Here is a 26,633-nt window from a genome sequence, read left to right on the forward strand (position 1 = left end):
TAATTAAATATCTCGAAATATTATTTTTTTCACAGCTTGTGGAGGAAGATATAAGTTTTTTCGATAGGGTGTTGAGGAAGATTTTTGAGTTGACTAAACAAAATGAAATTGCATGTAAAATAATAATAAAAATCGTATTCAATTCAAGTACCGATTAATTTGAAAGATTCAATTTCACTATTTACCTACAACCGATTTATAGAACTTGAGGGAATCAAACCTAAATATTAATTAAATTTATTTAGTTGGTGGTGTTCCAATAAATTTAAAATTGCAGCATGTCTGTCATGTTTAGTATATATACTATACTATTATTGGGCATCTAAAATCAAAATAATATTCTGAGTGTACTATATATATAATAAGAGGGAGAGGAGAGAGAGAGTGGTAGTTCCGAGTTGGAGGAGTGTGTTCGTGTGAGAATCTTTTATTCTTCAATGTCGAACCCTCAAAACGCGAAGCCATGGAAAGCAGAGTACGCAAAATCAGGTCGTTCGTCATGCAGAAGCTGCAAGAGTCCCATTGCAACCGAGAAGCTTCGTCTTGGCAAGATGGTTCAATCCTCCAAATTCGATGGCCTCATGCCCGTAATCATAACTTCCCCTTTTCTCTATTTCATTTCTTGCTTTTCTTTTATTATTTCAATAATGCCCCATTTTTATCAATGTACGTTTACATAAGTTGCAACATTCACTAATTTCTTGATTTTTAGACCTATTTTAGGGTTTAGGTTACAGTTTAAACAGTAATGCCATTATATTTTTAGTATTATTTTTTTTTTAATTAATATGTAGTATATATTTGTAACAGATGTGGAATCATGCTGAGTGCATATTGAAGAAAGCCAACCAGATAAAATTGTATGAAAATTTATACTTATTAAAATTTCAGTTTGCTTAATGTTTTCACAATGGTAAATCGTTAGTGTTACTGTTCTTGTATAGAGTTGATGATGTTGAGAACTTAGAGTCGCTTCGTTGGGAAGATCAGCAGAAGATTAGAAAGTACATTGAGAGCGGTGGTGGTGGTGGTAGTGGCACACCGAAGTCGAATGCTGCCTCTAAGTCGACTGCTGGAAAAAATATTGAATATGGTATTGAAGTTTCGCAAACATCACGCGCCACTTGCAAACATTGTGGTCAAAAAATTATCAAAGGAGAGGTTGGTTTTTACTATTTCTGTATGTATAGTGTTGTAATTGCAATGGTTAGCTTCTTACAGCGTGTATGTATTGTTAATTGGACCTGATGAATTTTCTTTTTGGTGTGAAAATGAGGGCATAATTAGTAACGTGCTAATTAAAATGGAAATTTTGATTATTTTGGTTATCATGAATTCATGATTAACTTATGAAAAATAACATATTACACATTTAGTAATTCCTTGATGATATTGATGATTTAGGGGATGAAACTATTAAGATGCATGGTTTTTACTTTGTTCTAATATCTAGCGGTTCGTGTTTGATATCACGAATTTTGCCTTGATGGCTAAGATTTTTGCTGCCTATCTCTTTTGCCTGGCGAAGTTGCTATTCCATCGCGTGTTAAATCTTTGACCACGCCCTGGCATTCAGGACTAGAATCATTATGCTATTTCACTCTATTCTCCATGCTAATATTCATTTTGTATTGCCAAAATCCTCTCTAGATAGCCTAACTCATCATTTGAGTAAAAGGAAGTTTTGTGGATGTTCATAAATTTCTGGATGTTGTTTGTTACAGCAAATTGTAACATGTCGAAGAATATAAAGCTACCTCAAAGATATGTTTTATGAATTGTGTGGTGGTGGACATGAGTGATTTTAATATAATTATTCTAAGCTCTTCCACTCTAAAACCATTCAACCAACTTCCCTCCCTCTTAACTATGATATAATTTCCTTAAAATGTCATTTAGTTCAAAAATGTTCTGGCAATGTTCAATTATTATCTACGAATGTCAGCTTTTTCGTTTTGCTATTGCATGAAAGCTGCACAACTTACAATAGCGACTAGTTTCTTCATGCTTGTTAAACTTCTTCATTTCTGCAGTGTTAATATTTTTAAATCTGATTGCCATTAAGAGATCAGTTTTTATTCAGATGCATATTAGAATTCAGAATGGTTCCTAATTTTTCATGATCATATTGATCTATGCATGAGTTATTGGTTTTGGATTATCTCTCCTCACTGACTATTCACTAATTTGATTTTAAGATTCGCATATCTACTAAGCCTGATGGTCAAGGTGCCAGGGGTTTGGCTTGGCACCATGCTAAGTGTCTCTTGGAACTATCTCCATCAATTGAAGTGGATAATTTGCCTGGATGGAATAGTCTCTCATCATCTGATCAATCGGCTGTCAGTGAGTTGGCTACAAAAGACCATCCTACAAATAGAGGAGGTATGGTGAATGATATGCTGCAGAACGGCTGGTTTTTAGTGCTGTAGTTACTTTCTCACCATTTTCCTTTCAGGTGGTAGTGGTACAAATGTCGAGGCTGAAGATGTTAAAGAATCCACACAACAATCCTCTTCCAAAGGTGGCACTAAACGGGGGAAAGATGCAGAGGGTGAGCAAAAGTCAAAGGCCGCTAAAGTCAAGGGAGATGTGTCTGCGAGCAGGGTAGCGGCAGTGAAAAATGCTGATGACTCCGGGGCGGCACGTGATCTTGAGAATAGACTGGAGGCCCAGAGCAAAGATCTCTGGGCTCTGAAGGATGATCTTAAAAAGCATGTGACAACAGCAGAGATGCGTGAAATGCTGGATGCCAATGGTCAAGATTCAACAGGATCAGAGCTTGATTTGCGTGACCGCTGGTAATTTAATCACTCGTGACTTTTCTGCTCTGATCCTTAAGAAGCTCTGCCGCATATAAGGCTGTACTTATAAAGATTAAAGTTTGTCATCCATTATGTTACTGTCCCTTTCTACTAAGATGCCAGTGATTTTACCAATAGAATATGTTTATTTGTCTACTGAGTGTCTACTATTATGCACAATTCATCAAAAGAAAATAATTTAAATGCAAGAAAATCTAGCATGTCCATGATTGTCTGGATGAGGTCATAATTTCCAGATCCATTCTGCTTTCTTTGTGATGGTTTTGAAAATATTATCCTGCAAGCTATGATTTATTTATTTCTCCAATTTTGATAGTTATTATTGTCATTTCAGTGCTGATGGAATGATGTTTGGAGGACTTAGTCCTTGCTCTCTATGTGATGGTTTTCTGCGTTATTCTGGAGGAATGTACCGGTGCACTGGATACATTTCCGAGTGGAGTAAATGTTCCTACTCTACCTGCGAACCAAAGCGTGCCCAAGGGAAGTGGAAAATCCCAAAGGAAACAGATAATCAGTACCTTAAAAAGGTCTGTAAAAAGAAAATAGTCATAGAACAAAACCAATGTATTGTGACTTATTTTTGTCTATTGTTTACAGTGGTTCAAATCTCAAAAAGGGAAGAAACCAACTAGGATATTGCCTCCGCCATCATCAAGGACTTCTGCTGAAAGTCAAATTTCTGCAGGCCAGCACCAACCATCAAACAGTGAAACTTTGGCTGATTTGAGAGTTGCCATCTCTGGGTTGCCTGAAGATTCCATTGTATAAATTCTGTTTTTTCCTTTACCTTTAATAATTAATGCCGCAGTCCCCCAAACCATTTGAGGAATTGTCATGGTTAATTTTGTTTTATAGTATCTAGTATTCATCTTATGTAAGGTGCTTTTACAGGTGGAATGGAAACGTAAAATTGATGCCGTAGGTGGAGTGCTTCATGCAAAAGTGAAGAAAGGTATCTGCTCCACCAACCGATTTATGAAAATGTTTTTTTTAAAAGAGATACTTGTGATTTTTGTAATTTTTTGCTTGAACTGATAACTTACAGATACTAACTGCTTGGTGGTCAGTGGAGCGCTTAAGGATGAAGTTGAGATGCGGAAGGCAAGGTATTGGTGAATTCAAATGCAGTCTCTGATATTTCCTTTTTCTTTGATTATTTCTGTCAAAACTAACTTGGAAGAGTTTGATCTGTAGGAGGATGAAAATACCAATAGTCAGAGAGGACTATTTGGTAGACTGTATGGAAAGAAAGAAGAAGCTTCCATTTGATATGTACAAAGTTGAAATGATTGGTGAGGCTTCTAGCATGGTCACCATCAAAGTCAAGGGGCAAAGTGCTGTTCATGATGCTTCTGGCCTACAGGATTCTGGCCACATACTAGAGGAAGGGAAAAGCATATATAATACAACTTTGAATATGTCTGATTTGTCTACTGGTATTAACAGGTTGGTTCATTCCATCTTAGTTCTCATTTTCACCATTCAGCTTAATATTTTAGTTGTTAACCAGGGAATAGCAGTTTGTGATTGATTGATAAAACTGAACCTAAAAGTATGCAACTTTTTATTATAATGCTTTGTTTCATATAAAACATCAAGCGTCAATTGTCAAGAACTGTTATGTTCTATATTGAGTTTATTTGTCCTTCTGAAGTTGACTATCACTGCCAATTGGAGAGAAAGTCAATGAAAGGGGGACAGGTTTTAGAGAGAATTCTGAAACTTTGAAATTCTTTATTTCTGAATGTCATTCTGATACTATTGAGAGTACATGAAACTATCTGTAGATAACTGCCTTCCTAACTAACTGCTGTGTAACAAAATTCTGTTATCTGTCACTAGCCAACCGAAATACTAATCTACAAGCTATACAGATGAGTAGAGAGCTTAGATGCAGAAACTATTGACCACTATAACCGAAACTGCACTATCACTAGAACAATTTGGATGTGATTGCTTTTAATTATTACGTAGTTGATTGATGAATTCTTAAATATTTTGATCATGGAATCAGGGCAGTAATTATGCAGCAATTGTAGCTATTTACTGTGATGGTGACTAATGGGAGCACTGCGGTCTGGGGCTGTTGGGTCTAATTTCCCATTGATTTCTGTTGCATCACTTTCTTTTTTAAGATTCATGTTAATACCCTCTACAAAAAAACTAGGTCTCCATCATCATCTTCTAACTTTTGTTTCGCATGTAAAGCTACTACATCCTGCAAATAATTGAAGAAGATAATGGGTCAGATTGCTACGTGTTTCGCAAATGGGGTCGAGTGGGAAATGACAAGATTGGAGGGAACAAACTGGAGGAAATGTCGAAATCTGATGCAATCAGGGAATTCAAACGACTATTCTTTGAGAAAACTGGAAACCCTTGGGAGGCCTGGGAACAAAAGACTATTCAGAAGCAACCTGGAAGATTCTTCCCCTTGGAAATTGTACTGTTTCTTGTTTTATTTTTAAATTATTTGTTTGACGGATATCATTTCCACACATCAGGTTGATGTTCAGCTGATGTTTGTTTTGAACACTTGATTTTGTAGGATTATGGAGTTAACAAACAAGTTGTGAAAAAGAGTAAAAACAATGCTGACAGCAAATTACCCCCTCCATTAATAGAATTGATCAAGATGCTCTTTAATGTGGAAACATACAGGTCATAGTCAAATGCCTCATCATTTTATTTGAATATGTCTGATGCAATACTAAATCTTGAGTTTTGTAGATCCGCCATGATGGAATTTGAGATCAATATGTCCGAAATGCCACTCGGGAAACTGAGCAAAAGTAATATCCAAAAAGGTATGTTAACACAATTCACTTTTGGTCCTCTATGTTTTCCGTCGTAGCAATTTTGACCCCCTAACAAAAACAATGCAATTTTGACCCCCTAATTTTCCCAACTATGCTGAGAAGCCGCCACGTGTCCCAAAAAAGGGGCCAAAATCGCAACTTTTTGGTAAAGATAAGGGTCCAAAAGAGCATATTTCCCTAAACATGGCAAAATTAGGGGGTCAAAATTGCATTTTTTTTGTTAGGGGGCCAAAACTGCTACGATGGCAAACATAGGGGTCCAAAAGTGCATTTAAGCCTTATTACTTTAAAACTTTTTACAAGCTACGGTAGTTTCTCATTTTCTTTCATTGGCAGTGTCAAGCTATCCCATATCATGTATTAATGTGATGTCTGCTTCCTCATCCCAGGTTTTGAAGCATTAACAGATATACAAAATCTTTTTAAAAGCAGCAATGCTGATCCATCAGTCAGGGATAGCTTGCTCATTGATGCTAGCAATAGGTTCTTCACTGTGATCCCTTCCATTCATCCACATATTATTAGGGATGAGGATGATTTTAAGTCAAAGGTTTGTGTTACCTTTATTTATTTATTTATACATCATATGTATCGTGTTAGGCTTAGCAATATCATTAAATTAGACTGATGCTTTTACAGTAGTTTTCAACTTTCAGCCATGACTGACTAAAAGTACATAACTTCGGCAGTTGAGGTGTAAAACTCAAGTGTTGAGATTATTTTATATTTAAATACAGTTACAATTAATAGACAATTTATAATGGATCTTCACATGATTCTTTGAGTTTGTTTCCTTGCAATTTGACAGTGTTATTAAATTTCTAAATTATAAGACTAATCAAATAATAGTAGTAATGCAAGGCATGCGATTTTTTTATCTTCATTGTTTCAACTTTGTCCAATCTCCAATGAATGTAAATAATATTAATGATGGCAAATTCTCTTATTCTATATGGACTGTGGTTTTGCCTGTGGTTTTGATGCATTTGAGTCGCTTTTACAATAATTTGAATAACAGTCTTGCTTTTTTGTCAGGTGAAAATGTTGGAAGCCCTTCAAGATATTGAAATAGCCTCAAGATTAGTGGGATTTGACGCCAACAACGACGACTCCATTGATGATAATTATAAGAAGCTTCACTGTGATATATCTCCACTTCCTCATGACAGTGAAGATTTTAGATTAGTTGAGAAGTTTCTACATACTACTCATGCCCCCACACATACGGTATGTCTATATTTGGTTAACTAGTGTTTATTTGTGTGCTCATTTCTGGTGTGAGCTCTCATTTCTTACAATGTACAAGTTCTTACGATATTTGTAATCCGTCTAAACAGGACTGGAGTCTTGAGCTAGAAGAAGTTTTTTCACTTGAAAGAGAAGGTGAATTTGATAAATATGCCCCTTACAGAGACAAAGTTGGCAACAGAATGCTCCTATGGCATGGTAAGTTTTGGTATTACTAGCTATTAGTTCGATTATATGTTTGCTTTTATGAAATATATCCTCGTATGATGTAATAAAATAAAATAAATAGGAGAATTAGAAAGAAAGGGCATATTTCTAAACATGATTTAAAACCTTCAGAACCTTCCAATCTGTATACAAAGGAAAATCAAAGATAAGCCACATGAAAAGACCAAATGAGTCCTCTTGATTTATAGTGTTTCCTTTGATAAAGATTGTATACAAGGGCTGTGTGAAAAATATCCATGTTTGTATGGTATCCTGCTATTCGTGAAAATCGATTATTAGAATTGATCAAATTAACAAAGGAGTGTGTTAATGTTATTTTAACTATTTTTGATAAGCGAATGTGCTTAAAAGGGTTATTATCACTGTTATTCTTTCAATTCATATTACTATTAATTGTAAAAGAACAAACTTGACCCACATTAATTCAACATGGTATAGGATAACTGTGCATGGGTGTTTTCAGTAGTGTTTTTGACATAAATGGTTTTGACAAAAATCAAATATGAATTAACAAATTTCTTTGTTTGGTTATTGTTAACATTTTATATTGTATTTTCCTTGATACTTAAATGTTATTTTATATTGATTATATTATATATTATGTATAATAAACTGCATAAATATTATGATACATATTATATATTAGTACTTATATGTCATTTTTGCATGGGTGTAAAAACGAGTTTAAAACCTTTAGAACCTGTAAATGTCCATCGTGAAATTCTTCCAATATATCTGATCACTCCATAGGGATGGTAAGATACTACTAGACCAGAGGTGTTATAAAGAGAGAAAATTTTAGGTTAAAAATTCTTTCATTTCTCTTAACAAAAAACACCAGTTTCTAGGGTGAATTACAATAACTAGGATGGATGTTCTGTGGTAACGTGCATACTACGGCTGTATATGAAAATGTTCAGAAATTTGATTTATACTCATGTAACGACAATGTTCTCTACTTCAGGTTCTAGGTTGACGAACTTTGTGGGCATTCTTAACCAAGGACTGAGAATTGCACCTCCCGAAGCCCCTGCAACTGGTTATATGGTTCTGTCTATTAATCCCTTTTTATGTTGATGTTTTCATGCATCTGTTTACCTTTCCGTAGCAATACTATAATCTAAATATCTTTTGCCTGCAGTTTGGCAAAGGGATTTACTTTGCTGACCTTGTCAGCAAGAGTGCTCAGTATTGCTTCACTGATAAGAAAAATCCTGTTGGTCTAATGCTTTTGAGTGAAGTTGCCCTTGGAAATGTGTATGAGCTCAAAAAAGCTAAGGTCAGTTGGATTTAATTCAAGTTATGCTTATCAGTTTATAAGGGCATGTGGTTGATTATTGTTTACAAGTGCACACATTTTAAATGAACAACATTGCATGGAACACTAAATTTCTTCCAAATGGATATGAAAGAATGTATATATTCATTTTGTTTTTCGTTTTTCCTTTGTAAAATAGTATATGGATAAACCTCCGCAAGGAAAGCATTCTACTAAAGGACTGGGCAAGAAAATGCCCCTGGAATCTGAATATGCAAAGTGGAGAGATGATGTCGTTGTTCCTTGTGGGAAACCGGTGTCATCAAATGTCAAGGCATCTGAGCTCATGTACAATGAGTATATTGTTTATAATACCGCTCAAGTAAGTTTTAAGCTTGACTGTTGTATTTTTGTTTTATCATTAGCATACTTAAGTATAAACCTTAATAAAATGAAAGTGGGAAAATGTCTACTACCAGGTCTATCATTGACGTGCTATTTTGATATATTTAGAGCTTGCTTGTTTAAGATTAAAATTAAGTTATTCTACTGTTGTGTTCAAAAGGTATTATAGTTTATGTAAAGCCGAAATCAACTAATGTTTGGTTACAATTAGAACAACTTCTAATTTTAAAATTTCTTGCAAATTTCTGTTTTAAAAAAGAAACTCATTAGCTTATTTAAATAATAAAAATCTATTTTTTTGCATTCTGATTTTCTTCAAAAGCTTATACAAACAAACATGCTAACATGGAGGTTGAAATAACCCCTTCTCACCCCATAGTAGATGAATTATATCTCTGATGAAAGGAAAACTTTTATGATTATATACAATTTTTCTTATTGGAAATACTACACTGATAAATTACCAAAATTTAAACAGTTAAAGCCTGCTATATGGTACTTTTTTTTTTTTTTTTTGCCAGTAAACACGTTCATGTGACTGAATGTAAACCTTTTGTGCAGGTTAAACTGCAATTCTTGTTGAAGGTGAGGTTCCATCACAAGAGATGAGGATGGAAACTAGAGGTGTGCTGTTTTGGGGTATCATCTGTACGAAGTAGTTTTTTGACAAGGACTTGTACATAGTCCATGTGGGATTCTCGTAACTTCTCGTGATAAGGTCTCATTTTGAGTTGACTGGAGATCTTTCACCTTTTTTATTTTTTGGGTGTGTTTGTTAGTGCAGGGATCTAGTTGAAACTCGTCGTGTAGAGCAGAAATCTCATGCATGATCTGGTTATGTGTATATAGAACTGCTAGTTTAACATCAAACTTCTTGTTATCAAGTTCTTCCCTTTGAATGTGTTCACGTTAAGTGTGTTTACCTTCTAAAAAACATTAATGAAGCTTCTTATATTATAACCCCAACGGTACTCATTTTAAATAGCATTGATAGGTCTTTTTCACTTATTTGTTTGAGGTAATTATTATGATGATCTGAATTTTGTTTTCTTTAAGCATTTTTTTGTTGTTGACAAAAAAATTTAAGCATGTTAGAAATAAGAAACCTTGGGTGCAGGAATATTGTTTCGAAGCTATATTTACGTAAACTAGGCAGGCCAAAAATTTAAGAATGAATAAATTAAAGCTTCCCTGGTTATGGAGTTATTATGGTCGTGTGGGGACTCATTTTGTTGGACAAGATATTACATGATCTGCATGTGTGTCACATGAAAAGGTGATGTTAACCAATGTTGATTATATGACCCAATCAGTTCTTGGAGCTCTGTTAGCTTGAACTTTTGAACTCTTCTTTGATATAAACAGCCAATTATTTAAGTTAATAATGACGAATTACTCTCGTGTTGCAATTTTTCTGCTTTTTAATGATGTATGAGCCATTTCTATGTGTCTCTGCTGCTTAGTGGCTCATCTTACGTCACTGGAGACTTGATATTGCTGCCTAGCAAACACAGCTGGTCCTTAGTGTGATGAATAGGCTGTTACAAGATTATTTATTATTTGTTTTGTTATTTTCTGAATGCATTTCATCTGAATCTGATTGAGTATTTTGACTTTCAAATTCATTATTGTAGGTTTAAGAATTATAAGTAGTGGCCATGTATAATATTAAACCATTTCTAATTTAGTCTCTTGAGCGTGGGTGCGTGACTCAATCAATTAAGTGATGTAAGGGATCTACTTGAGTTATTTTTCTTCTAAAATCACAGATTTGATTTTAGATTCTGATAACGACCATAAATATCTAATATTCCCGAATCTGTAAATACATCTTTCTGCTTGAATAAAAAAAAAAAAAAACTACAGGGAATATATGAATTTCATAAATGATGCACTCACGAGTTACAAATAGAAAATTGACGAATTAACCATGGCATAGGTTTTGTTTGAATCTTTTTTTCATGCAAATGTTGGCCGTTGATTTTGATATGTTCTAGAATTTATTCTAGCTTTGCTTTGGATTTTTTGCCTTTCCAATTTATTTGTAGCCTTTAATATATAGTTCAACACTTTTTTTTCTTCTTAATCCTCGGTTACCAGGAAAATGGGCATTTGATAATCTGGTGTTCAATAGTAAGGTAAGTATGTTTGGGAATCGAACATGTAGCTCGATTGTTAAATTAACACACTTTTGAGTGTAGTATAAATAACTTTTCCTCAAATTCATTTAGTCACAACCAATTTATAAAATTTATGTCCTCGTGAGCTTAGCTCAGTTGGTATGGACAATGCATAAAAATATGCAAGGTGGTTCGGGGTTCAAACTCCGGCCACTACTAAAAAAAATTATAAAATTTATTTAAAATTAACTTTAGGCAAATACAAAACACGCATTAAGAAGCACTAGAACACAGCCCTGCACCAAATGTCAAATAAAAGCTCTACAAGAGATTGAGCAATTTTTATGATTTTTTTTTTTTTTTGCTCAAATCTCAAAATGTTTTGTTATTATTGTTGGTAAACTAAGTAAAAGAATTAGTAGCCGACAGTCAAACAAATGTGGGAATCGATGATACATGCAACGGAAAGTGTATTTGTGGAATGAAGTTGTAAACTACTCACACCAAAGTGTTTATGACTTTCTTGAGACCAAAGAAAGAGAAGGCAGATGCCATTTGACATTAAATTATGTATAAAGCAACAAAAAGAGTAATGACCAATGTTGAAACATTTTGTAATGAATAAACTTGTTACTATTGGTAACAAATTACTGCAAGAAAGCTTTCACATAACTATGTTACTTTTGCATTATGTAGAATTTATTTCTGAAAAAAAAACTTATAGCGGCTATGATCCTTCTAAAGATAATCTAAATTTTTTGAAGTAAATCATTATTTTAGTCTTTAAACGTACGAGGCAACATCATTATATATCTTAAAATAACTAATGAAAAATACATCAATGGTCGAACTAAATAACGAAAGATACATTTAAGAATCATCAATAAAAAACATTTTTAAAAATATTTTTGTAACTTTGATACATTCAAAGATTACAATAATATCGTTTGACATGTTAAAATGAGTGTTTACTCAACATTTTAGTTACTGGTAGAACAATTTATTTTTAATAATGATGATTAGGATGTAACTAAAACAAATCCATTGAACTAAACTCAAGATGAAGTTGGTGGTAGTGTTTACCGGCAGGTGGCAGTGTGCTAATTGAGCTTTAGGAAGCGACAAACAGCAGCAGTTCCCAGGTACGGCGTTCGGCGGAAAAATAACACCAACAACTAATTAACCAATTAAATAATTTAATTAAACTAAACCAAGTCCAATCCCATACAATTACAGTCATATACTAAAATAAATAAATAAAATGATTTTTTTTTCTGCTTCCACTCTTCCTAACAACTACTCTCACTAGTCAGTCACTAGTACTAATCAAAGTACATTTAATAATACACTAATATTAAATATTTTTAATTACTTAATTATTGAATTTGGGTATAGTACTCCGGTAATAATTATTGAGTGCTTCGACCTTTTCATTTTGTTTGTCATAGGTTTTGTCAAAGACATTAATATTTTGTGAAAAAAAATACTCCATCCGTTTTTAATTATAAGTTTCTTTGAAAAAAAATTGTTTTTAAATATAAATCCTTATACAAATTACTATATTTATGTATTATATTTTTTCTTAAATATACCCCTAATTAATATCACTAGCTTGTCTTAAAATATGAAAAATAAAATTTAATACACATACAAACAAAATATACAATTTAGTATTCAAACATAGAATAAACACATTAATTTCATTAACAATTTTTCTTAAAAAAATGTAAAAAAAAAAAAAAGTAAAGAAGACTTATATACAGACGGAGAGAGTACTTCCGTAATATTTTATTATCATTGATATTGTAAATGGTCAAAAATATTTTACTAAAATGACAAACAAAAATCAAACGGAGGAAGTAACAAATAAGTACCACTTTTTTTTTTTTTTAACAAGTAAAAATGGACTCAGAATCATATTACTGAAACAGAGCAGCCCCAAAGGCATAAGGTATATCCGAGAGACTACTGCAAAATCCAAGAGTTACAACAGATACAAAACAGAGCACAACAAAAACATTAGCCGATAACCAAGCAAACAAGAGGGTTAAACCACCACTATTGTGTACCAAAAATAAAAGTAGTTTTTTTCAGCTTTCAACCAACCTAAAAACAAGTACTACTCTATTTTATTTTATTTAGTGTCCCATAAAATATGAATTGTTACTATTAAATAAAACAGTTGTGTTATTTAGACACATAATTTCTGAAATTGGTTAATTAAGTTTTTAATCCCTATAAATATTTACAGTTTTGTTTTTAGTCCCTATAAAATTTTCTATCAGCATTTTTAGTCCCTATAAAAAAATTTCATCAACATTTTTGGTCCCTAAAATGCTTAAGGAAAATGTCACAGGTACTAAAAAATATGATTTTATTTTGTAGGGACTAAAAACAAAACTGTAAATATTTATAAAGACTAAAAACTTAATTAACCCTAAATCATATTTCAACACCGTATATTATTGAGTGTGGACATCAATATGACACAAACACATGAAAAGAGTGAGGAAAAAAAACAAACAAAAACTTAGAATTGATGTAAATAAGATGAATGTATTCTTCACAAGGTTAAATGAAGTGTTTGAGATACTTTTTTCTAATAATAAAATGATTTAGTAGTTTCGGGATGTTACGTGTAGATAGTTTTGTTGGGAGCTAAAAGACATTGAAGGAGTTTGAAAGAGAAAGTCCCCTGTTAGATTGGTAGGAACTAACATAATTACTAATATTTCCTAATACTTATCTATAAAAAAATATTTTGAAAATAAATATATTTATGTGTTTATGCACAAACACTATTCATTTCGTCTTATGATAATAGAAGAATAGCACGATGATCGCGATTAGATTTGTGTTTGAAAAAGTCTCAAAAGACATTTTTTAAACAAAAAGAAGTAACAAGCAAACCCCTCCCATTAGAAAAACCAGTCCCTAATTGCACCTGCCATAAAGAAATGTCTCCCTTGAACCCTACACATGACCCTTCCATGTCTCCCCTTTCATGTTTTTTATAAGACTCTTTTATGCCTCTTATTCCCACTGTCCCACTTCCATCTCACTCACTCCTCAAATTTTAGTATTTAGAACCTTTCACCATTTCCTAGTGTGTCCGTGTGCCTAGCAACAATTTTTATTCACTTTCTTTCACTTCTCACACGCACACAACATCAAAAACAAAACACAACCTTTCTAATATCAATATGGCTTCTTCAAATGGAACTAGCTCTGGAACCGGTTCTCCTTGTGGAGCATGCAAGTTCCTTAGAAGAAAATGTGCACCTGATTGCATTTTTGCACCTTACTTTTGCTCAGAACAAGGACCTGCAAGATTTGCAGCTATTCATAAAGTGTTTGGTGCTAGCAATGTTTCTAAGTTGCTCTTGCATATACCAGCTCATGAACGTTGTGAAGCTGTTGTCACAATTGCTTATGAGGCTCAAGCTCGTATCAGAGACCCTGTGTATGGTTGTGTCTCTCACATTTTTGCCTTACAACAACAGGTACACATATTATTTATATAGTTAATTACCCATCACAAGTTAATTATATAAACTTCACATTAGGCTATGTTTTTTCTTAATGAACAATAGAAGTTCATTCAATTTCTAATAACTAACACTATACTTACTCATGTATATGGCACTGACACTTCTAATTAAAGGCGTTGTCAGGTGTTCGACACGTGCAGGCGAACACCTACACATGTGACTAATCACATTCATTTATTTTCAGTGATTCATAGTTCGTCATTGATCATTTACCAAAGTTTTTTTAGAACTTGCAATTTTCATTTTTTTTTATCTCTCCCCTTTATTTTTTTAATATATATTAGAAATTTGGAAGATCATTGAGATAATTAAACCACACTACTCCTGTCTTTTTCTTAAGGCTCTTTGATGCTTCAAGGGCCAGTCAAAGAATATTATTTATTGTCACTATGTATATTAAATCTTCGTTAGTCAATTTATTAATAAACAAACAAATTTTCTAGTTATCACCTTAATGAATTCTATTGGTACAATTCTTCTCTAAGTTTTCTTTTTAATTATGCAGGTAGCATGCTTGCAGGCACAATTGATGCAAGTGAAATCTCAGCTGTCACATAACATAGAGAATAATAATCAGTGGATAGGAAACAATAATAATGTTGCTGCCACACAAGCAATGAATTATCCATTTTGTCCAACTTATATGAACCCTATATCTCCTCAAAGCTCACTTGAGTCATCAATTGATCATAGCAGCAGCATGAATGATGGAATGATGAGCATGCAAGATGTACAAAGTAGCAGAGAAGATTTCTCATTCCAAGGTTGTAATAATTATAAGAAAAGAATGCCACATAACAATAATAATGATCATGACTTGGGTGAATTGCAAGAAATAGCAATTAGGATGATGAGGAACTAACTAGTTTGGGAGTTAAGCTATAGCATAGTAGCATTTGAATTCTTGAAGGACGATGTTCCCTTAATTATGTTGAGGAGTTATGTTCTTTATCTATAGTTGTATATAATTAATGAGAGTGTCAAGGACGAAACTACGATGGAACCACGCATGACTTAGTCACGCGTGTGAACCATTTGAATCAATATTGAATAGTTCACATTCTCACTATGGTAAATGAGGTCAAAAATTCAAAGTTGGAATATAAGTTGCTCGATAATAATTTGTCTGGTTGATTGGTGATTATATGATTGTGTGAATATTTGAAATTTAAATCGAAAATTTAATGTAGTCATGCGATTTAAACCATTGTAAGATTGAGTATCGAACGTTCTCACATTAATTAGTAAATTGTAAATAAGAGTTGAAAATTCAAGGTTGGAATGCAAACTGTTCAATTTTATTTCGACTCCTCCAATTGGTGTATGTGTAATTACGTGAATGCAATAATCTATATCCTAAGTTTGATGAGCCTAGCTAAACCAAGCATTAGGCTTTTCTATTTGCGGATTTAATCCAAATATTTTTGCAGTACTTATATTACTCAAATTAGTAATTGTTGCAAATAATGTGGTTTTCAAAATATGAGCAACGATATAAATTATAACATAGGTGGCTATTAAACCAAAATGGTATAAAGTAAGGCTATAAAAATAGGGGTTGTGATGAATTATAATGCATTTTTTGCCTGTCAAACTTCAATAATGATTATGTGTACCTTTGTTTGAATTATGAGTTGTCCTTCATCTTCCCACTTCTCAAAGGGAGATCTTTTTTCTCTAACAAAACCACACGCTTAATTTAACTTTGTAAAGGACAATTACAACTTTTTGTTATATAATTTATTACAAGACAAGAACATACTTATCTCTGCTGTCTTTGTACTACTTTTTGTCATAATCTCATTCAATATTATGAGGTGTTATGCATATAAATTGATACCAACAAATTATTATTAATTTAGACACTGATCTTCAATTTAGTAGAAAAATAGTTCAAAGTAATCTACACGGTTGGATATATACAAAATTTAAAATATGAGCTGTCTGATACTTATTCAATTCAACTCCACCAGTTTCTTGATTCAAGTATTTTGTTTGCACCTAATCAATTAGTTGTATCATATATAGGTTTAAAGAGTCTTTTCTTCCATGGATGCTCAAACTATCTAAACATATGTTTGGTTTCAATATTGGAGTGGAGGCTCAAATGTGATTTATATGATTTAAAGAAAAATTGATTTTAGTTGAAGTAGGAATTTGTAATTTTTGGTTGCTACAATTGATTTTAAATTTATTGTTTAATCCACTTTTACATAAATACATTTAAACATAAACCACTTTACAAATTCAATTAACTTAAAATTTTCCTAAAAAAAAAAAAACTTTAATTTAATTTTTTTTATTGGAGAACCAGAACATAAACAAGATGAAGATTCACGTACACTGTAGTGTTATCCTAATTTTTTCTTCGGTGATTTTATTTCAAATCTTATGTATCTTAGATTGTCGATAAGATATCAGCATTTGTCTTATGTAATACTCACTTGTTCTTGATAGCATTTTAGTTTTCGCAAACACCAAAGGCACTTTCTTATCTCGGTAAGAAAAATCATGTTACATTTTACCAATAAATTTTTGTTGGAATAAAAAGTTGATATGAATTGAGCTTAAAAGATTCGTTAGAATGAGAGCACGTCTCAAAACTCGAGAGTTAAACTAACGACTTTATAGGTAATCAACTGAGTCAATCTTGGTAGACTATATCAACCAATATTTAATTAAATATAACATTTGTACATTCTTGGTTATATTCTACCGGGTCGTTTTAATTTTTTCTAACACAACAACAATATATGTTGGTGCAATATTAAACTAAAAGATGAATAAAATTTGAACTTTTAAAACTAATGTAACCACGTATATATGGATTTAGATCCTCTCATATTCATTCTCTCATATATCAATCAATTGTTGAATTGTAAAAAGAAAGATGGTTGAACCAAAAAGATCGATGGTAATCCACATTCAACTATAGGATACTATCATTTGTCAATAAAAAAGAAAGGAACCAAAAAGATATGATTAATGATAGCATTTTATTCCACATGTCTTCGAGGGGAATTTTTTAGTGTTGTAAAAAACTGGAAACGAGGAACTGAAGTCAAAAGTGAAAAAGATGCCCCATTTTCAACATTGTTCAGATCCAAATGCAACGTTCCCTTGGGTGCATTGATGAAACGTCTTTCTAGGATTTTATTTTTGTTTGGCAAGGCAACGACAGGGGCTTAGGATCCAATGGACCCCACTAAATTAAGAAGTAAGAAGTACTCCCTCCATTTTTAAATATATGTAAATTTTATTTTTTAAGTTTATTTAATTAATGATGTATGGCCACATATATTATTAATTGAATTAACCTAGAAAGTAAAATTTATTTATATTTAAAAACGGATAGAGTAGTTTTAACTAACATTACTAATTTAATCTATCTAATTAATCTAATTTTAACCTCAATACATTGTAAAAAAAATAAAAATAAAAATACATCAATGCCCTAATGATTTTGTATTCATACACATAGACAAAGTGTCTCCTGGATTGAATGCATAAACTACAATGTACAATCACTGTTTTCATTTAACCCCTGGCTATTCCATAATAACATCAAACAAAGACTCTAATAATCTTATTAAACATTGCCCAATATTGCTTTGATTTGTTGATAGAACCATTAAATTAAATAAATTAATTAATTAATTAGTGGAAGATGTTGACACATCTACGCATGGTGATGATCAAATAATAATCAAACAAACAGAAACACGATATTGCTTTGATTCTGTCTTGCAAAGTGCTACTATTTTATGATCATAACCGAGTACTCATTGTACTTTCAAGATTAACTTAATACTTTTAACTGTGAAACTATTTTGAGATTACATTGTTGTATATTATTGGTGAATTCCGTACTAATTTGATCGATAGAACTAAGCGCACGCATGCATTATGAACATTATAAACTGTTTAAATAATATAGAAACATATAATTTGGTTTCATGCATATACACAATAATAATAGTTGATTATAACTTAAGTACTTAAATTGTCAAAAAAAAAAAAACTTAAGTACTTAAGGGAGACAAGAGAAGAAGATACTCATGTGCCATGGTAGTGATATATGAATTATGGGGACCATGCTCTAGAACTTGTAGTGAAGCACAAGAGATTATTTAGCTGGAAGAGCAAGAGAGGTTAAAAACACAAGAAAAAATTTGTCAACACTGTTACAAATTCATATTATGAAGTATATCATGTGTAGACACAGCGAGAAACTTTTATATAGACACAGCCACAAATTATCAATATTTAGATACACTCATATCAAATGCAAAAATTAAATGATGTTGATTGATGTGATTTAATTATTTTTGCTTTAAATTTTTTCATTTGATGTGATTGTGCCCAAGTATTTATCATTTGTGGTTGTGTTCATAGAAGAGTTTCTCCCAAATAGCAATGAGTTTGTAGGAGTTGCTGTTAAACGTAATCTTTATGTAGAATATGTAGACACAATATTTTACTTATACTATATACTTATGAGTATATGGGTATGATTCGATAAATTTGTTGTCCATCAACCATTTCCAAGCCATCTTGCTCTTCTAGTCATGCTATTTGTTGACACTAATATCTACTCGTATATAAGAGAAATGATCCATATATTTAATTTCTTTAAGTTTTTGACTTCTTCAAGAAAATATTTTAAGATTTTGAATGAAGATATAATTTTGATTGTTTTATAAAAAAATTAAAAAAAATTTTTAAAAAAAGTGTCAATGTATGGGTTATTGGTATTTTGTTGCTCTCAATTTTGAGACTCTCCCACAAATGCTATCAACTTCAATTTAGCTTGAAAGGGGAGTGGAAGTTAGATACTACCTCCCTCCCTAATTATAAGACCTTTTTGAGAATTTTTTTCTATCCCTTTTTATAAGACTCTTTTCTATTTTCAACTACATTAATTATTTCTTTACATACATGCCCTTATTTATTATACATCTTTTTCTTCAATCAGCAATAAATAACATGTTGAAAACATAAATCAACCTTCTCTTAAAGAATAAAATTGTAAAAACAATGATAATTACAAACATATTTAATACAAATGTCCACTATCTTAATTCCTGTTATTTTTTTCAAAAGGATCCTATAATTAGGAACAAAGGTAGTATGTCGATTTTAGGTGGGAAAGAGGCTGAGAGTACTCTCCGGTACTCCTCGCCCCTATCCCCATTCAACACTTTGAGAAGATTCGGAGAACCTTGTCAACATGAAAAATAATCACTAGACAATATTTAGCCATAAAACAAATAAAAAATTTAAACATCACATAAAAGAAATTTGTACTTACATTGTGTGAGAAGACAAATATAACATAAAATACTTAAATATATAAGTATAAATGTTATTTTAGTAAAATGTTAGAGGACAAGGTTCATGCAAGGCGGTGTATGATGCTAATCTCTGTCATTCGCGGTTTCTCAAATTTGACAACTCCTACGAAAATCTTTACATGAAGATACAAATTGACATCCTAATAGGACCATAATAAGATATCCATCATCTCAAATCTTTCATGTCATAAAACAATATATATAAAAAGAAAATAACCTTTTTGACTTTTTTGGGCTGACTTTTTCTCTTTTCCAAATTACCCTCAACTTTAAACACAAATAGCACATATAATAAATAGATAAGAGTATCCTCAAATATTAAAAAAAAAAGTGTAACAAATAGATAAATAAGGTGGTGCGATCATACCAGCACTAATGCACCAGATCCGAACCCCACATCCAAGACCTTTAATTAGTTTTAAGATTAATTAGAGGTTGATACACTTGTGTATTGTTTTAATTTTTTTTATCACCTGTTTGGGATCGGCACACACTCTTGTGTGATTTTACTAGGTTAGGTTTATGTCCCCCTAATTTTTATGTAATTTTTCTTTATTTTTTTAATAATACTTATGAGCATTTGACAAAAGATTAGAGTAGGGTACCAACTTAATTGAGAGCCACTCTTTTTTTTATGTCATTTTACTCCTGCCTTAAAAGTGAAAAATAATGCATGCTTTTTCTTTCCTTCTCTCTACTGTTATTGACTAATATAAAAAGAAAAAAAAAGAAAATGTCACAAAAGTTACAATTAAATAGTTGTATAAATATAATTACTCCCTTGCAAAAGTGATATACCAGGGCCAAAGCCCTACAGGGCAAGGGATCAAAAGTCAGGACTTATAATTCAAAATATTATTAAATCAGTTGTTTTTTTTTTACAAACAAAATTACAGTAGTTTTTTTTACAAGTATTCAATTTAAAGTCATTATAAATAAAATATAGCATAATTCCATTTCATTTCACTGTATGATATCATTTCCATCAATTCAAAAGGAGTGTGTTATGTTCTCCATATTTGTATTTGAAAATTAACAAATAATGCAGATATATTCAAATTCTAAACTAGTAACTTGATCCCAGAGATTAGTCAAGAGACTCCATTATATTAGTTTACTCTATCGTGTTGAGATTGGAAAGTGGGTGGGACACACGTGCAATTCCAAATGTATGATTGAATTTGGATGTCACTGACATTGTTTTTTAGACAAAGGAGTTTGTCTTCACAAGTGATTGGAATAAAAAATTGTCAAAGTAAGGGACAAAAGTAACGAAAGTTTGGCAAGTCAAATGTATGTATGTATGCATGGAAAAGAAATATTTTGAATTGATTGATTAGGATGAGACTTGTTAATTTTATTTAGAGTCATGATAACAAACATTGTTATTAAAGTAATATAATTTTGTTTTGAAAATATAAATCAAACGATTATTAAAGTAAGTATAATTTTTTATGTAAAAATTACGTCTTTTAATTGCTTAAATAATGTTTCAAGAGCACTAGTCAACATTTATCTTTTATTTATTTATTTATGTTTGCCGGTGGTTGTTCGCTTTTGTAATGTGGATTATGTTTATTAAGTTTTGTTATGAGATACTAAACTTGGTGGTAATGCCAGGAAAAATTGACGGTCGACGCAACGGAATATTATAGAATCATTTCAACCAATTCTATTTTCATTATAACTTCAATTTCAATTAAGATAAATACACGCACGCTCTCTTCTATCACCAACACATAATTCATATTATCATATCATATCTCATGGGCAAGATCAATTCCTTCAAACAAGAATTTTCTTTAGGTTTGTTATTTTCATCTCATCATAATTTCTCACATTTCAATATTATTATTTCATTATTGTTGTTGATGTATTTTAATTGAATCCAGATGAACGACGCGAGGAATCACAAAACATCATTGTTAAATATCCCGATCGAGTTCCCGTATTATATTTTTCCTCCAATTTTTTTACTCAATCAATATTATTATTATCATCATTGCTTATATTTATTTATCTTATCTTATTGTTATTGAAGGTCATCATTGAGAAATATTCTAGGACAGACCTACCTGAATTGGACAAGAAGAAGTATGTTTTCATTTTATGTTTCTCTTTTTGCATTTTTTCTAAGTTGGATCAGCAGTTCTCTCTCTCTTTTTTTTTTTGTGATTCTCCAATTATGCATTTCAAAATAGTCAACATTGTCATTATAATTTATAATGTTTTTATTTTGGTAAATGAAAATTCTGGTTTTTGTGTCATACTTTAAAAGTCAACCTATAAAATTTGTCAATTTTGTATGTGTTTGAGATGGATACTTGTAGAGAGAAGTCTTGTAGATTATGTAGTATGAGAGTAGATCAGATGGAGGGTCATTAAATCACTACAGGTGGAGAAAGACTGATAAAAAATATTAAAAGGTATAAAGATTAATATGAGTTTGATAAAGATATGATACATGATAGAAAGATCTGAAGATAAACGAGCTGGATAAAGATATGATACATGATAGAATATTATGGTGTTGTTCAATTCATGAATCCAAGACTTGGTTGTTGTTGATGTATGTATATGTTGAAATGCATCCTTTCCACGCATATCTAGTCTTGAGCATGATGAGGGTGTTGACCGTTGAAAGTCCGAACCAACTAGAGATAAATGTCCTTAAGTAGAGTTTATACTGAACCTAAAATCTAAGGATATATATTATAAAATTCTTTTCAGTGATAGCAATATAGGATTGCCTCTCTTATGTTTTCTGATCTTTTTTCATTTATTGTAATTATAAGATTGAGCAAAAATGCATCATTGAATACCAATTTTGATTTGAAGGGCCTAATCTCATATTTTGTTTTTTCTCTTTTAGATATTTGGTTCCTCGAGACATGTCTGTTGGGCAGTTTATTCACATTTTAAGTAGTAGGCTACGTTTGACTCCCGGAAAAGCTCTGTTTATTTTTGTGAAAAACACGCTTCCTCAAACTGGTAAATGCACCTTATATTATCACTATAAATCTATTTGTAGTAGTTAGTAGTTAAGGTTCTGCTTTCTTAGATGTGGCTCATCCAAAGTAAGCTACTCAATTAAGGAGTAAAATGAATAATGCCAAATGTTGATGAATAGAGTCAGAGCATGTTTAGTATTATGGTGCATTTGCCGGAATCACAATGACACCGTGGTTTTATAGAAGCTTCAAATTGTAGCATTTGCAAAATTACAGTAGCTCATCGTGATTCTGTCAAACTCACAACAAATCCTAAAATGAGCTAAATCAATGGTTTATATTATATGCAAATGATAATAAATCAATATTAATCCTTGATTTTTCTCATTTTATTAACTACTCACTTTAGATGAACCAAATCTTGTCATCTTATGTGGAAGCTAATACATGTCTTTTATGTGTTCTTGTGATTCCATCTACAGCTAGTCTTATGACCTCCATTTACCAAACTTACAAGGAGGAGGATGGGTTTCTGTATATGTGTTACAGTAGTGAGAAAACATTTGGATAACTTGGTTGCATGACTTGCATTTGATGATTAATCCCTTCAAGTATTTGTCAATTGTGTATTGTTATTTGTAAATAAATTCAGTACATGATGTACTTGTATGTATGTATGACATAACAACACTGAACCTCCAATTTAAACAACAATTTGTTGTACTTTAACTAAGATGTATATTGTAAAGATTTAGATCCATATTTTTTTCACGTTAAGAGTAGAAGACTTGGGATGTTAAAGTCCAATTAGAATATAGACATGTAGATAAATGGAAGATTGTTACACTCATAGATTGTAGGATTGACAAGGTGTAGTTAATTTGTACTATTGCTAATTTCATTTGATTCTTTGATTTATTTGAGGCTCCAATGCAACTACATTCTTTTATAACATATATGGTGTATTTGATTCTTTGTAGTATAGTGAAATATAATCCTTTACATTCTTGCTTTTGTTTCCACTTTGGTACATAACTAACTTCCTGTGAGGTTTAAACACATTTTTAACATATTCATTCACTATGAATTAGAGACCAAAATTATAATTCATGAAATTATTTTTTATCAGGAACATATATTATGTATACCATTTGTAGCCTCCAGCTTCAAATTTTCCCGATTCATATCTCTCTATAGAATTACTAGTGAGAAGTGAAAATGATTGTATTTTCATTATGTAATGAACTGGCGAAGCTTCTAATATAGATCTAGAAATACCTGCAATTTTATTTTTTATAAGTAAATCATATAGAATAACTAAGCATAGGAAAAATTCCAGATTTGTTTGAGTAAGGCATCTGGTTGCCTTGAGTTAAATTTTCCTAAGAAATTAAATATCTATTTTTTCTTGCCATCTCAATAACTATTCCATCATTATCAATGATATTATGTGCTTAAATCAGTCATGTACTTGTAATAAAATAAAAAATCAGTCATGTACTCATTACCAAAAAAAAATTGTGCCCCAAAAATCCCATTGGTTTATTAATTGTACATTTCATGTTGCACATAAATGTAAACAAGTATATACTATGAAAACACACGAAAAGTGACTTTTTTAAGGATGCTACCGAATAAAGGAGAGAGGAATAAACCATCATCTTTGGTATCCATGGCTAGATGTATATGTAGTTATGTATGCAATGAGTTCACAAATGTAGCCTATATTTTTCAGTTAATTGATGTAGTTATTTATAGGAGTAGAGGTTATCTTTTCCATGAAGAAATTTGTAGTTCATTCAAGGAAGTATAGGCTATATATATTATTTTGTGTTGATTAGTTGATACATAATTTTGATCTGACTTCAATTGAGTTCAATTTATAGATTATGAAATTGATCTCGAAGTTAATCAATATATGGATCATATATCAAGTTTAAAAAAATAAAAATTTTGAAAATAAACTTGGAATTTATCTTTATAAAAATTTAAAAGAATACTTATACGTAGAATTTATAGGAATAAGAACTACAAATTTTATTTTTGACAAATACAAACCATATAAACGACAATAATATAGAATTTTTTTTAAATATGATGTGTAAATGAATTACACATGTGGCAAATAAAAAAAAAGGTTAAAATATGTTTTTAGTCCCTGCAAATATAGCGAGTTTGGGTTTTGGTCCCCGGTAAAAAAAAAAAAAATTGTTTTTCATCCTCGCAAAATTTTTTGTTTTTTTTTAAAAAGTCCCTGGGCCCATTGAAGCAGCCATATGTTACTCTGATACCAATGTGGCACACGCTGGCTGTCCATAAGTAGCCATGTGGCATCTGATGTGGCTTTTATCAATTAAAAAACAAATTTTTAAATTTCAAAAATCATTTTCAGTATTTAAAAATAAAAAACTTTATTTTAATTGAATTAAAAAAGACTGGTGCTAGTCACACCCTAAAAAAAACAAGTTACACCCCAGAATGACTAATATACCCTTTAACTAAAATAAAAATTTCAAATTAACTTAAATTGAACATACGTCAACTTAATTTACATTAACGTAAATTGAACATAAGTAAACCTAATTTATTTACATTAACCTAGATTGAACATAAGTAAACTTAATTTACATTAACCTAAATTGAACATAAGTAAACTTAATTTACATTAACCTAGATTGAACGTAAGTAAACTGAATTTACAAACTTAATTTACATTAACCTAGATTGAACGTAAGTAAACTGAATTTACATTAATCTAGATTGAGCATAAGTAAACTTAATTTACATTAACCTAGATTGAACGTAAGTAATCTTAATTTACATTAACCTAGATTGAACGTAAGTAAACTGAATTTACACTAACCTCTTATATACATACGTAAACTAAATTTACATTAACCTAAATTGAACATAAGTAAACTTAATTTACATTAACTTAGATTGAATGTAAGTAAACTGAATTTACACTAACCTAAATTGAACATACGTAAACTTGAATTTGCATTAACCTATATACGTAAACTACACCAACCTCTTTTATATACATACACGTAAACTTAATTTACACTAACCTCTCACTTAAAATCAAATTGACAGACATATCTCATGCCAAAACAAATAATAAACAAATAGAAACTCATCGAAAATGAAATTCATGAAATTCACTAACCTTTATGAATATAGTACAGATCAATAACAAAGATGTTGATTCAGATATTGGTTGCACATCTATGGTGATTTGTGGATGAAAGGAGGTAAGGGTTCAGAATGATCATAAAAGATGGATTTTTAAAATTTTAGAGGGCAATTTTGATATTATTGTAAAATTTTAAATAAATTTGAGTGTAACTTGTTTTTTTTGTGTGACCAGCACCGGTCATTAAAAAAAGACATAAAAGAGAAAGGGGGAAAATCTGAAACTCCCAAATTGCGTCATCTCTTCTCATCTCTCCTAAATGGGTTTGTTGTTCCTTCGAAGTGTAATCAGGACAAGTTTTTTGTAGAGGATATTGTTGAATTTGGTTGGCAGTTTAGGTTGGGGTTGGAAGCTGGATCGAAGCCTGAATTGCTTTTGGCTTTGAGCTGTTTGTGTAAAGGTAACAGAGAAGCTTTTCTGGTTTGTAATGGATTCAAAGACAATTTGGTTGGGAGGAAGCTTGCTTTGAACGGTGTTATTGCTCTTGAGCAAGAGGAAGAGCTTGATATGGTGGTTGAGATTAGCAACAAGATTTATATTCGTCTTGAGTCTTGAATCTTTCTGTTTGTGTAGTTTTTTTTACGAAATTACGAAAAAAAAGAAATTGAATCTAAAGCAAAACAAAAATGTTGTTGTTGTCCTCCACCTGCTTATTTAAAAAACAAAAAAATTTGC

General features: G+C 31.4%; 3 protein-coding genes across 3 annotated transcripts; all 3 read left to right on the forward strand.

Annotated features, from left to right (window-relative positions):
- Positions 1 to 342: 342 nt before the first annotated feature.
- LOC25499226 (poly [ADP-ribose] polymerase 1) lies at positions 343 to 9,752 on the forward strand. Its single transcript, XM_013594405.3, has 20 exons — positions 343 to 587; positions 811 to 860; positions 945 to 1,161; positions 2,199 to 2,385; positions 2,459 to 2,801; positions 3,160 to 3,355; positions 3,426 to 3,590; positions 3,720 to 3,780; positions 3,874 to 3,934; positions 4,023 to 4,274; positions 5,037 to 5,271; positions 5,377 to 5,489; positions 5,559 to 5,635; positions 6,037 to 6,197; positions 6,683 to 6,874; positions 6,985 to 7,093; positions 8,088 to 8,170; positions 8,265 to 8,402; positions 8,581 to 8,763; positions 9,348 to 9,752. The coding sequence occupies exons 1-20, from the start codon at positions 438 to 440 to the stop codon at positions 9,393 to 9,395; spliced, it is 3,021 nt and encodes a 1,006-aa protein (XP_013449859.1). The 5' UTR covers positions 343 to 437; the 3' UTR covers positions 9,396 to 9,752.
- A 3,999-nt stretch (positions 9,753 to 13,751) lies between these two features.
- On the forward strand, positions 13,752 to 15,408 carry LOC25499227 (LOB domain-containing protein 16). The gene is made up of 2 exons (XM_013594406.3): positions 13,752 to 14,409; positions 14,963 to 15,408. The coding sequence occupies exons 1-2, from the start codon at positions 14,110 to 14,112 to the stop codon at positions 15,317 to 15,319; spliced, it is 657 nt and encodes a 218-aa protein (XP_013449860.1). The 5' UTR covers positions 13,752 to 14,109; the 3' UTR covers positions 15,320 to 15,408.
- A 6,052-nt stretch (positions 15,409 to 21,460) lies between these two features.
- Positions 21,461 to 23,633, forward strand: LOC25499228 (autophagy-related protein 8i). Its single transcript, XM_013594407.3, has 5 exons — positions 21,461 to 21,617; positions 21,704 to 21,759; positions 21,853 to 21,905; positions 22,684 to 22,802; positions 23,245 to 23,633. The coding sequence occupies exons 1-5, from the start codon at positions 21,578 to 21,580 to the stop codon at positions 23,331 to 23,333; spliced, it is 357 nt and encodes a 118-aa protein (XP_013449861.2). The 5' UTR covers positions 21,461 to 21,577; the 3' UTR covers positions 23,334 to 23,633.
- Positions 23,634 to 26,633: the final 3,000 nt, after the last annotated feature.

This window comes from Medicago truncatula, chromosome 7, assembly GCF_003473485.1.
Source record: "Medicago truncatula cultivar Jemalong A17 chromosome 7, MtrunA17r5.0-ANR, whole genome shotgun sequence".
In the NCBI taxonomy this organism is placed as follows: Eukaryota; Viridiplantae; Streptophyta; class Magnoliopsida; order Fabales; family Fabaceae; genus Medicago; species Medicago truncatula.